This window comes from Phocoena sinus, chromosome 3 (assembly GCF_008692025.1).
Source record: "Phocoena sinus isolate mPhoSin1 chromosome 3, mPhoSin1.pri, whole genome shotgun sequence".
Taxonomy (NCBI): Eukaryota; Metazoa; Chordata; class Mammalia; order Artiodactyla; family Phocoenidae; genus Phocoena; species Phocoena sinus.
In genome coordinates this window covers 109556323-109569627 of record NC_045765.1, presented here as the reverse complement: position 1 = coordinate 109569627, position 13305 = coordinate 109556323, and the positions used below count along the sequence as shown (strand labels likewise).

Here is a 13305-nt window from a genome sequence, read left to right as displayed (position 1 = left end):
ACACTCCTCCACTCCACCTGCATTATGAGTCACTCAAAAGCACATCTGGTGTTAACAACTTTCCATCCAATTTCAGATAACCCTCCATCCACCACTTCACAACAACTCACAGCTGCAACTTTTCCGACACCTGCTTCCACAAGCAAATTTCAGGTCTTTTTCAAGGTCAAGTGCCAAATTTTCGTACTATTACGTATCTCTTAACCATTTAACATTTGTAGAACTGTAATATCATTTTTACCAGGTTCCCTTTTGTGTGTGTGTGTGTGTGTGTGTGCGCGCGTCACTGACAAAACGTTCAATACTGCGCTCCAACCCCATTTTCCCCACAAGATCTGTGGTTTTTGCTGTTCCATTTTGCATAGTGTGATTTTTAGGAATGCATATTCATGTTGTGTTACAGAAGGACTATTTCCAGAGCTCTAACCTAAAGGGGCATGGGACTAAAGAAAGATTACATTAAGAGTTACTTAAGTTTTTTGTGTTTTTTTAATGTACTAAACATTTAATAAAGGGTAAATAGTGAAATAAATGTCCACGTGATCAATTAAATGTGATACTGCCATTAAAATGTTCTCATTCTTACAATATGTGGAAATGTCCATAATGTTGTGTGAAAGTAGCTAGGATATAAAACAGTACATAAAGCATGATCTAATATTCATTCATTTATTTATTTATTCATTCATTCTGCATGGCTTGTGGGATTTTTAGTTCCCTGACCAAGGACTGAACCCAGGCCATCAGCAGTGAGAGTGCGGAGTCCTAACCACTGGACTGCCAGAGAATTCCAAGTCTAACAAGGGTTTGTTCTCTCTAGGATTATAAATGATATTCATTTTCTTCTTTATACTTTTCTACATTTCCCAAATTTTCTATGATAACTATATATTATTTTTATAAAGCAGAAAGTACTGTTTGTTACTTGTCATTTGCTAAAAAGTCTAGTAAACTGACCCACTCTTATCCTTTCTTCAAGATGCTATAATACATACTATAATCTTTACAAAATTTTAAGGAATAAAAAGGTAATAAAGAAGATAGAATACTGAAAAACATTTAATTAATGCCCATCCTACCCCTTCTCCCAAAAAAAGGTAAGAAAGAACAAAGAACAGACGAGGAAATGGAAATGACCAACAATATATGGCCTGAAGTTCAAGCATGAATAATTACATTAAATGTAAATGATCTAAACATCCAATTAAAAGGCAGAGACTGTCAGAAGGGATCAAAAAGCAAGTCCCAACTACATGTTGTTTATAAGAGCATTTTTAAATCTAAGACACAGATGAGTTGAAAGTTAAAAGGGTAGTATGGCCATCAGACAAAGACATGAAGACAAAGAGCATTACCAGAGATAAAAAGGATCATTTTATAAAACGATCAATTCATTAAGGAGACATAACAATCCCAAATGTGTGTATACATAATAGAGCTTCAAAATATACTAAACAGGGGCTTCCCTGGTGGCACAGTGGTTGAGAGTCTGCCTGCTGATGCAGGGGACACGGGTTCATGCCCTGGTCCGGGAGGATCCCACATGCCATGGAGTGGCTGGGCCCATGAGCCATGGCCGCTAGGCCTGCGCGTCCGGAGCCTGTGCTCTACAACCAGAGAGGCCACAGCGGTGAGAGTCCAGTGTACCGCCAAAAAAAAAAAAAAAAATTCTACTTGAAAATATACTAAACAAAAACTGACATAACCAGTGGCAGAAAGAGACAAAAACACAATCATATTTGAAAAATTTAACACCCTTCTCCCAGTAATTGACAGAATTAGACCCCTCTATCAGTAAAGATAGAGAAGATTTGCACAACACTAGCAACCAACTTGAACGCTATACCCAACCTGCTGGTAGTATGGAAAAATGAGCAGGCAGCAAAGAGACTAGGAGAGGAAAACCAGTTCACACGATACGCATTTCCATCTTCTTGCCTTTAAGTCAACCCCCTCAACACTCTGGCCTTACTTGTAAGGCTGTCATTTGGTCAAGCCACGATGGGCACAGTAACTACCCAATAACTGTAGAAAACATGTTCTTTTCAAGAGCACATGGAACATTCATCAAAATGTATCATTTTCTGAGCCATCAAAAAGAAATACATATATACAGAATATGTTCTCTTATCACCACAAGCATAAACTAGAAATCAATAGCAAAAATACGCCTGGAAAATCCTCAAATACTTGGAAAATAACAACACACTTCTAAATAACCAACAGGTCAAAGAAGAAATCACAAGGGAAATTAGAAAACATTTTGAATTGAATGATAATGAAAACAAAGCATATCAAAATGTGTGGGATGTAAAATTATTTTAAATATTCCCTTGAGAGGAAAGAAAAGATTTAAAATAAGGGTTTACGGGGCTTCCCTGGTGGCACAGTGGTTGAGAGTCCGCCTGCCGGTGCAGGGTACATGGGTTCGTGCCCCGGTCTGGGAGGATCCCACGTGCCGCGGAGCGACTGGGCCCGTGAGCCGTGGCCGCTGGGTCTGCGCGTACGGAGCCTGTGCTCCACGGCGGGAGGGGACGCAGCAATGAGAGGCCCGCATGCCGCGAAAAAATAAAAAAAAAAAAATAAGGGTTTACGTTTCTACCTTTAAAAAAATCCATAAAATAATTTAAAATAAATAATAATAGATTAAGTAAATAAAAATGGGGAAAAAGAGCAGAAATCAATGAAATAGAGAATAAGTAAATAAAAAAATCGTTTCTTTCACAAGATTAATCAGATTGATAAACTTCTAGAGTCATTAAAAAAAGAATAAAGAACACAAATTACTAATATCAGGAATGACTGAAGAGACGTATTAAGCACATTTTTTTTTAAGAATATAAGTTATCTCGATACAGACCACTAACAGATTCCTACAAAAGACTTGCATTTAGAAAATCCACTATGTTAACCCCAATGGTGTTGAAAAATCAGGCAGGGGATGACATGATTAGGACTATACTTTGGTAGAAGGATCAACCTGCTGGTAGTATGGAAAAAGGAGCAGGCAGCGAAGAGACTAGGAGAGGAAAACCAGTTTGCACGATAACGTATTTCCATCTTCCTCCCTTTAACTCAACCCCCTCAACACTCTGGCCTTACTTGTGAGGCTGTCATTTAGTCAAGCCACGATGGGCAGGAAGTACAGCACTCACTAGGGTTATTACACTAGTTCCTCCTAGCTTGTGCTCCACAGGGATAGTTCTCTCATTCAGCCTACATTCCCACCTTCTTCTATGGGTCTTCCAGTACTGAAGAACCTGGAAAATGTAACCACATTTCTCAGACTCCTTTGCTGTTGGGGACCTGACAATTAGCAACAGGTGAAAACAAGGTGGGGGCCATCCTCCTGCTGCAGTGTCTGCTTCCCAGCAAGGTCCTAGGACAATGGCCAGACTTGGGGCTCCCGTGTTAAGCCGCCAGCTGTGTGGGTGTCAAGAGGCGGGGGGGCAGCAGCCTGGGCTTTCAGACTTCTGGATTACTGCTGGAGTGGTGTGGCCTTAAATCCAAGAGTTCAAAGGCTGGCCCCCTGACTCTTGCTCCTCTAGCTCTTTCATTTCTTCAACAGTTAATTCCCTACATTAAATCGTTCGGCTTAAAATACCCAGAGCAGTCTCAGTTTCCTGCACTGAACCCTGACACACCTGCATCACCAACTTACAGATAACAAAGAGTCTTAATATTGTCTTGTTTTCATCCCTTTCAACAATCATATAAGGGAGGCAAGACACAAATTTCCCCCGTTTGATGAACAAAGAAACCAAGGCTCAGAAAACTTAAAAACTGGGAACGGCAGTGAGCTCCCCAACACTGGAGAGGCTCAAACACACCAGAGGTACACTTAGGAGGGGCAATTTTACAAGACGTCTCAGCTTCAGATGGGGAATTAAAAGGGATGCCTTTTAAAGCCTCTTCCAAAAGTTTCTCTGATTCCACGATCTGCCTCATCAATCACCACACAAATAGCCCAACCTGGGCTAAGGATCATAGCATTAGGCGACTCAGCCCTCCGTTAAATTACTGAGATACAATGCAAGAAACAGAACACTGGGAAAAAATCCCGTAAAGACCTCATGAGCTTTGTTTCAAAGAGCAACTGGCTAGTTGATAAAAAACGATATTTAAACAAACATTAGCCTGATTTTCCATCTCTCCTAGTAATCTCTGCCTAAATAAGATTTAAGCGGTTGTGTGTATGTGTTTTTCCTACTTTTGTTTAGACTAGACAGTTTTCATGAGGGGGAGAATGCTGTCTAATCACTATATTTTGTAACCTTACTTCAAACCAAAATTGTTTCAAAATTTATTCTGTGATAAGAACCCACCCTAAGTTTTTCCATAACAGCTGTTTTCCTTAAACATCAGCTCAACTTTAATCTCACAAGGCAAACTACAGAAGAAAAGCCAAAAGTAAAGTCCTATTTCCTTCAAAATTCAAACAGATGTTTTAATGTAATCAAACAAATCCATTGTTTGAATTTCCTACCCACACACACTACACTGACTCCCAGATTATGTTCTAAAATCTTCTAAAATATCATTAATACACAAGCTAGAAAATAAGAGGATGTCCCCCCTGGAAATGTTTAAAATTCATTTTAACAAGGGTTGCAAAGGTTCACTTTGGACTACTTGAAAAACCTGATCGTTAGGGACAATCAAGGTGGTCTAGATGAGTAACTTGATCCATTGGATGCTTGCTCTCAGCATCCCATCGCAATGGCAAATTCAACTAACAACAGCAGTATGTAATGACAATTCACTAACAATGCCGGTTGACTCAGGACACTGAAAGTACACAAGATCTTTATCTATAATTACCATTATAATTAAAGATACAGAAAGCACTTTAGTCAAAGGGTAAAATGGAATTTTTGTCTAATGGCTAGTTCTGCAGACATACCATGCTACACTAGGACTTCCTTTTTAATGTTAAATTATCATAGGTGAACAGGCCACATACTGCTCTCCTGCTCTGAATACAAGTAGACAATGCCCTCGTTATTGCTCTGTCCTTTCTAAAGGCTTCTAAAAGGCGATTTACATTAAAACACCTGGGAAACTGAAAAGTAAGCTTCTGAGTCTCACAGTTAACTCACTCCCAGATATTCAATATCTCTGGGAAATTGACAGGCGATATTCATAGAGAAAACGGGGGTGGGAAGCAAGCAGTAGGCAAGAGGGTGTTACCTTTTATCTCATTAGCAGAGAGATGAATCAGAGGCTGCCCTCTACTCCCTACAGATGGGCCCTCCCAGTAAAGCAATCCCACTCAGTCCTGCTGCAGCCCAAAGCTATTTTGCCAGCCTGCCCAGGTCAGCTCTAAAGCCACCCAAGAAAACAAATCTGAATGAGCAACCTTCATGCCGACTCTCCACCTACAATGGCAACCTTCACTCTCTTCATTGTTCAAGGTCAGTGACAAACTTATCTTTCCAACAACGTGAACTTGGCTAACTACACAGACGCATCTCCAAACCACTCTTTCTGTATCAGCAACAGTTCACCGTCAGCTGTATCACCACCACCTTTGTCAGTATGGTAGAGCAACGATGTGGCCATTTTACTGCAACTTGCCCGCATTTTATAAAACGCATAGAAAAATAAAACTGCCAATACTAGTGATAAGCACAGGACTCAAATTTAATGCAACTGAAACAAAGAAGGGCACCTTTATAGAGCAAGAAAACAGAGACAGAAAACACCATCTAGACAGATGGTATCCACATAAGTGACTGTAAAAAGACCAAAGTTAAAGATGATGTTGAAAATGGTTATTGTCGATGGCATCTAAAGGAGGTGTAGCTGGGATTTTCTTCATTATTTTTAGTCTTTTGGGAACTGAAACACGCGCGCACACACACTCGTATTAACACATAAGCCTATTAACTGACTTTCACATATTTACGTTTACTTAATACCTCTGGAAAAACTGCCATGTTTGAAGGCAGAGGACTGCACTACTTTCTGGGTATAAGCCCAGAAAACATGGCTGCAAATGAGTGGCTGGTGCACTTGAAAAACTCCTGTAATTCAGCAGAGTTGAATCAAACATAGCACCTACAACATAATCCCAACTCCACAAAGTAAAATCATATATATTAAATGTGAGTGACTGTTATAAAATATCAAAATACAGTTCTCTCTGGATGATATGTATTTCACAAATGCCCCAAACTGTTCAAAAAAGCATCAGTCATGCAAAGAATGAACTTTTGTGCCTAGATCCCTTCCAAGGGTGGAAGCAACACGTGATATAATGAGGACCTAACATTTCCAATCACTATAAACAAAGAGCTGTAGGGAAAAAGTTTTGTAACCAAAAGCACACAACAGGGGGTTCATCTAGGTCACACAGTACATGCTCTGTCTAGGAGAGAGGAGATGCACCCACACAGTAACCAGGAAACAACTCCAGTGCATCAGATGACCACATACTAGGTGGTGTGGACAGGTTTTGTGTGCAAGTTCTGAGAACTCTTAAAGCAAGAGGAAGGTCACTTCTTAGGAAAATGCTTCCTGAGCTTGGCCTTAAAAGCAGAGATTTGGGTTTTATACAGGAGGAAGGACATCTCAGGGAAACTAGTACTTTTATGTGGTATGTAATTTACTTTTTAAAGAAGTCTTCATGGATTGTGTGTGTGTGTGTGTGTGTGTGTGTGTGTGTGTTTTAAGCTACAGTCTAGAGGTGATCAGATGCCCTAATGAGGAAGACCCATTCCAGCTAACACTTAACAAAAGCCAACCTCTAAAAGCCTCCTGCGTGGGCTTCAGTTACTTCTAACACCAATGACCCCAGGCTTTGTTAACCAGCGTAATGATGAGACATGGTGAAAACTGCAAGAACTCTCGATATACAGCAACTCTACTCAAACCCCTGCACGAAGGACTTGACCAAACTTTAACAGGCTTCTAGTAGCCTGAGGTTGCATCCCTGGGATGACCTAGCTGCCTTTTGCCTTTTTGAGTTCTTGTCTGGAAAAGTTCAGGGCTGTAAAAAGAAATTTACTGTTTGTTCTAGCCAGCACCTAAGATAGGCCCTAACCTCCCTTTTTTTTTTTTTTTTTTTTTTTTTAATTTATTTATTTTTGGCCGCGTTGGGTCTTCATTGCTGCATGCAGGCTTTCTCTAGTTGCGGTGAGCAGGGGCTACTCTTCGTTGCGGTGCACGGGCTTCTCATTGCGGTGGCTTCTCTTGTTGCAGAGCAGGGACTCTAGGCATGCGGGCTTCAGTAGTTGTGGCTTGCGGGCTCTAGAGCGCAGGCTCAGTAGTTGTGGTTTGCGGGCTCTAGAGAGCAGGCTCGGTAGTTGTGGCTCACGGGCTTAGTTGCTCCGCTGCATGTAGGATTTTCCCAGACCAGGGCTCAAACCCGTGTCCCCTGCATTGGCAGGCAGATTCTTAACCACTGCACCACTAGGGAAGTCCCTAACCTCCCTTTCTTAAGAGCATTTACTAAATAGGGCTAATAATTGTGAATCCTTCCTCTGCCCCTGAGGAGAAGGACAGATAGGACACATTTCCTACAAGTCTGGAGTGTCTTTCTCAAGGACTTAAATGCCATTCCTTTGAAATGTAATCAATCAGGAAGGATAGGGTCTATCTCCTAGTCTCAGTGGAAGGACAGAATCTAACCTGCCAGCTATCAGACCCAGTTGGCCTCATCACCCATACTCCAAACAAACTCTGGAACGTCTCACTTCCCTAACTCTACTTGGGCCTCCATTCACTCCTCCCTATTCCCTCATCGTCCCTTGAAAACTCCCAGTGATCTGTGCTAATCAGGATGGAGCTCAGGTCTTTCTGTCAGTAAGTGGTCACTGAACAAAATCTGTTTTCATTGCTTTAACTAACGTCCAGCTTTATTTATCTTCGACAGTGGACAGTCCCTGGGGGCATTCTGTGGCTTTGTCAATCAATTAATATAAAAGACGTTAGAAATTTGCTTTCATTGGGGAAAATCTTAGGGATCAAGTAATACAATCTGGCTGGAAACACCCTGGCATAGGCATTCCCACCCTTATATGAGCCGGCTACAAGGACAAGGAGTGTTCTGCCTGAGAGTGGTACCGTGGGCTTGATCCATCCATGAGGTCCTGCGCTTCAGCAGTCTTGGTCAAGTTCTTCCTTCTAGAAGGTTGTCACATCTGCCTCAGGGGAACATGCAAGTTGCGTGTCAGTGCACCAAGAAGGGCAAAGAGCTGGAACTTCGTGAAGCCGCAGATCAGGCTGTGTAACTGCTGTGCCTGCCTGCCAATAAATGCCCGCACAAGTGACAGAATTTGGTCTGAGACTTGCTGTCTTTATAACCTGGACCAGACTGTGAGGAAGAAGCTAAACCCCACCCACTGGTAACTCCTGGCAACCACCAATATCTACCAAGACAGCCTCACAGCTATGCATTCAAAGCTGCCTTAGGGTCATTATAAGCAACAACAATGGGCAACAGTTCCTCATGATTTATTCATACTGTATTTAGAATAATAAGGAATAACAGTTTCCCAGTTAGGAGCTCCAACTTGAGTCAGGTGGACCAGTGTTGAAGGCCTGGCTCCACCACCATGTAAATATCAGTCAAGTTAATTTCTCTCTCTGCACTTCAGTTGCCTCACCTGCAAAAGGAGGCCAATTAGAACATTCCCCAACCCTGTAGGGCTGCTGTGGAGAATGAGTGATACAACGTAGGTAAAAACAGCACACTTGTGAGCATGAAATAAGCTTCAGCTATTGTTACTATTATCATTAATGCTTATACTTGCCTGGAGTAAACCCTGCCAAGCCTTACTCTCAAATTGCCTTGATGGGGTGTCTAGATCTTCCAATTACACATCTCACTTCACCTCTGACAGGGTGTCCTGTCACTTTCTGTAGTGAGCTTCCCCCACACTTCCAATCCCCAACTAGCCCTTAAGTTCCAGGAGAGCAAGGATGCACTTTGTTAATCACCCAATGCCCAGGGGCCTTACCACTGTGCTGGGTACCCAGAAGGTGTCGACTGACCACTGTCCTGTGACCTCTGCTTCCATTAGCATCGATCAGCCAACAGCCTAAGCAAAAGCTAAGTATATCAGGGTCAATGCAAAGATAAAATGACCCGGAGACTGTCCAGGTAGAGGTGGATAATGGTCACTAAGATTTTGGGGGTTCCTTACTCTGTGCCAAACCCTATACTAGAGACATTATCGCATGTAATACTCATAATAACCCCATTCAACCTCGGACGAAAACTGAGGTTAATTGAGGGTAAGTGACATGCACAGTCACACCACCCCTCCGTGTCCAGATTTCCCAATTCAAACCCAGACCTGAGTCCAAAGCCCAGGCTCTTTTCTGGGTTACACATTGTTTCTGACAGTATCAGTTAAAGTCCCCCAAATTTCTATCTCCAACCTCAAACTTCTCCCAACTTAAAAATCCAACCGATGACTTGCCATCTCCATTTAATTTATAATAGGCATCTCAAATGTAACAGAGCCAGAAGAAAACTATGGGTTTTCCTTGCCAAATGTCTTCCTCCCTTCAAGCCTCCTACCTCACCTCAGTGAGGCACTATCACCTATCCAGTTGCTCGGGTCATAAACCGAATCTCTCTCATTCCCACACCCCACTTCTAACCCATGTAAAAGTCCAGCTCTACCTCTACAATATGCCCAGAAGCCAATGACGCCCCACCGTAAGCACCACGACGCCCTAAATTAAGGTACCACACTCTCCCCTCCTTGGCCTAGGGCAACAGCAGGTTGTCAGGATTCAAGCTCCATCAAGAAGAATTCGGGCTCACTGCGGAAGCCCAGACCACTGCTCAGACGCAGGAGGAGGCAGCTTAAAAGTATTCACCGGGGAGCTTCCCTGGTGGCGCAGTGGTTGAGAGTCCGCCTGCCGATGCAGGGGATATGGGTTTGTGCCCCAGTCTGGGAAGATCCCACATGCCGCGGAGCGGCTGGGCCCGTGAGCCATGGCCGCTGAGCCTGCGCGTCCGGAGCCTGTGCTCCACAATGGGAGAGGCCACAGCAGTGAGAGGCCCGCGTACCGCAAAAAAAAAAAAAAAAAAAAAAAAAAAAAAGTATTCACCGGGTGGCCAGCTCTGACTGCTCTCCCTCCATGCCAGTCCCTGAGAGTCAAGTCTTCACAGCACCCAAGGTGACCACTTCTGTTCCTCCAACACCCTGGAAGACTCCCTACCCAGGCCCTGACGTGGGTGCCTCTCCTCCTTTATCAGTCTCAATTCCCAGGGCATCTTCTCAGACAGACTTCCCCAGCAACCCTACCCAAAGCCACTCTGCCACCAGGACCTGTGGCAGTACCAGCACTTGCTGGTACTGGTTTCGCTGCTTCCATGCTTATGAAATGCTGCCCCACCCCAGTCACTGAGGGCAGAGATGATGTTTGCCTGGCTCACTGCCATATCTCCAGCTCTTGGCACACAGGAGGTGCTGTGATATTGTGATATGATCAGAAATATTTATTCGGTCTTCCACCCCGGTGTGGGAGGCCCAGAAGACTTGGGATTGGCAGCTGGAGTGTGCGGGGGAGGAGAGGGGGAGGAGGGCGGACCCCTAACCTGTGGGATATTAACTCCAGGTAGTGTCAGAATTGAATTGTTGTACAGCCAGTTACTATCTGGGGAGCTGGGGAACTGGCTGGTGCGGGGGTAAAAACAAAACAAAAAACCCGTACACTGATGTCATAAGTGATATAGGTAAAAACAATGCACAGGTGCTCAAAATTTTTTTTCAAAGGATTCACAGACGTAGATATCTTCTGACAGTGCTGCATTGTTTTTTTAATGCAAACTTAACAGCCCCATTCATACGAAATTATAGTGCCATCACCCCCTCCCTGTGTTGAGAGCCACCACAGTGAAGCCTCAAGCAGTCTCTAGAAAGCAGAAGTTAATTTTCCTGTGATGAACGGCCAGGATTTGGTTCTTTCCAAAGTCCTGAGAGGGGGATTTCAGAAACAAGTCACGAGGACTTCCCTGATGGCACAGTGGTTAAGAATCCACCTGCCAATGCAGGGGACATGGGTTCGAGCCCTGGTCCGAGAAGATCCCACATGCCGCAGAGCAACTAAGCCTGTGCGCCACAACTACTGAGCCCGCGTGCTGCAACTACTGAAGCCTGCGCTTCACAACAAGAGAAGCCACCGCAATGAGAAGCCCGCGCACCTCAGTGAAGAGTAGGCCTCGCTCGCACAACTAGAGAAAGCCCGTGTGCAGCAATGAAGACCCAACGCAGCCAAAAAGTAAATAATTTTTAAAAGTTCTCACTTTAAACAAAAAGAAACAAGTCATGAAACCCTGCCAAAATATCAACCATACCAATAATTCTTTTATAAGACCCACTTGAGTACTGGCAATAATTTTCAGAACCCTAAATCACCTGCTGGGAGTCACAGAAAACCTCAAGGGGCTTTCAAGGGACTGGAGAACAGGTGCCCCGAAATATCTGTAACGTAATCACTATATAATGAAGTGTCACATCAAATTAGAACTATCTCAAAATAACAACAGTGAACGATTTGCAAAGCTTTGTTAAGATTTGGAATATTCTGAAAACAGCCTTTTCCCGTCCACTTTGGTCTCCAAAGCCCTGAGAAGGTATTAAATGTCTTCTTGTCGCCTTGCCTGACTCAGGGCAAGGCATTCCACCTCAAGTTAAAAACCTCAATTTCCTCATCTCTGCAAAGGCCAGCTTGAATGCATGCCAAGTACAGTATTAGACCTCAAAAACCAAGTGATAACTTCACACGGCCACTGGAAAGAGGACGGATTACCTATCAGTGTAATCGGCGGGTTAGAGAAACCCACAGCTTAACCCCTGCATCAGTTACGGGCTGGCCTCTGACTGTCGCAAGGCTGAATGTATTAAGAAGCAAAAATAGCCCGGTATGCCCTCCGGAGTTAGACTCATTTGAGAAAACGCACCATTAAAACCTGTACAGAAATGCCGATAATCAACACGGCTAGGAAGGAGGGAGCGCGACGTGCGGAAGGCTTTACCTACTTCTTTTTTTTTCTAACTCTGCAGGAAGGAGTGAAATCAACATTAAAGGTTAAAAACTACTACTAATTCTGCCCTGCTGCACTACTAACCAGTAGAAGACGCCCATCCCAAGCGGACACAGGTGTTTTAAGATCTCATGAGTTAAACAGCCGAGAGTTACAAAACAGGCTCGGGCAAGTTCAGCTGAAAGGAGGGATGGCTTCAGGCTCGCGCTCTACCCAGTCAGCCGCGTTTGGGTCCAGCCAGGGTTGGGTCGGGAGACTCAGGAAGCAGGGCTGAGTCTTCCCAGCGCCCAGACCTGAGCACCGCGGTTTGGAAAGCAGTCAGTCTTCCAGACTTTCTCGAAGAAAAGGAGCCAATGCTCCAGAGCCTGGCGAGATGTCAAGCGCAACTCGTCTGGGCCACTTACGACCCGTTCAGGGCATGGAAAAGGAGTGGCTGCCCAAACCCACGTCTTCTCCTGGGTTCATCGGGTTGGCAGAGCCAGGTGGCCTACGGAGCTGAGCACCACACACTTTTGTCCTGGGGAGGAGGCGACACGCTCCTGAAACAGTCGGGATCCTCCGCCCGAACCCTGCCCGCCCCGCCCTAAGCTAAGTTCCTAAGGCCGAACGGGAAGACCTCGGGGTAGCCTCTAGGGCTTCCCCGTGTCCCTCTGGCCGGCCCGCCCGCCGCGGCACACGGTTTTCCCCGAAGGCCGAGCGCCGCGCTCCGGCCCGGAGCACTCACCCAGGCGGCGCAGGGTCACCCACCCCACTTTCGGCGGCGGAGCTGGGACCTGCACCCAGAGAAGCCCGCGTTGCCTCGGCTCCTGGCCCGGTCTCCCGACCTGTCTCTCTCCACTCACCTGGCCCGCACAGCACTGCGCTGACATCGTGGCGGCCGACCACCACCAGCGCGCTTGCCGGCTCCCAGCTTCCCTCTGGCCCTCCTAGCTCCCTCCGGCCTCGAGCGTCCCTCTGCGAACCCGCTCACGCCTCCACGCGGCGTAGCCCCAGCTGAACGCGATGCACTGAGGCCTTGGTAAAAACAACTGCCGCCAAACCCCGCCCCGCCACCCCAGGCCCCGCCCCGCCACCCCAGGCCCCGCCCCACTCCCTCGCTCCAGCCGCGGCGGCCGCCCGCAGCCCCGCCCCGTGCCCGCCCCTTCCCGGGCGCACCGCCTCCGAGCCCGCCAGCTCCCGGCTCTCGCTTCCGCTGGCGTCAGGCGGTGGGCGGTGGTCATCACTTCCCGGTGCAGTGCTGGACTGCGAAGGCTGTGCTCCAACGCGCCGGCCAGGTATTACCGGGCTCCTACGACGGC

General features: G+C 45.6%; 1 protein-coding gene across 2 annotated transcripts in view; it reads right to left on the bottom strand.

The window, feature by feature from the left end:
* Positions 1–13024, bottom strand: part of SERINC5 (serine incorporator 5) — an 87139-nt gene extending 74115 nt beyond the window's left edge. The window contains exon 1 of one of the 2 annotated variants that reach the window (XM_032625857.1): positions 12850–13024. In XM_032625857.1, the coding sequence (XP_032481748.1) occupies positions 12850–12876 (27 nt within the window). In that variant the 5' untranslated portion in view covers positions 12877–13024. The remainder of the gene's footprint in view (positions 1–12849) is intronic. The other variant, XM_032625856.1, reaches the window with a different exon arrangement.
* Between the last annotated feature and the right edge of the window lie 281 nt (positions 13025–13305).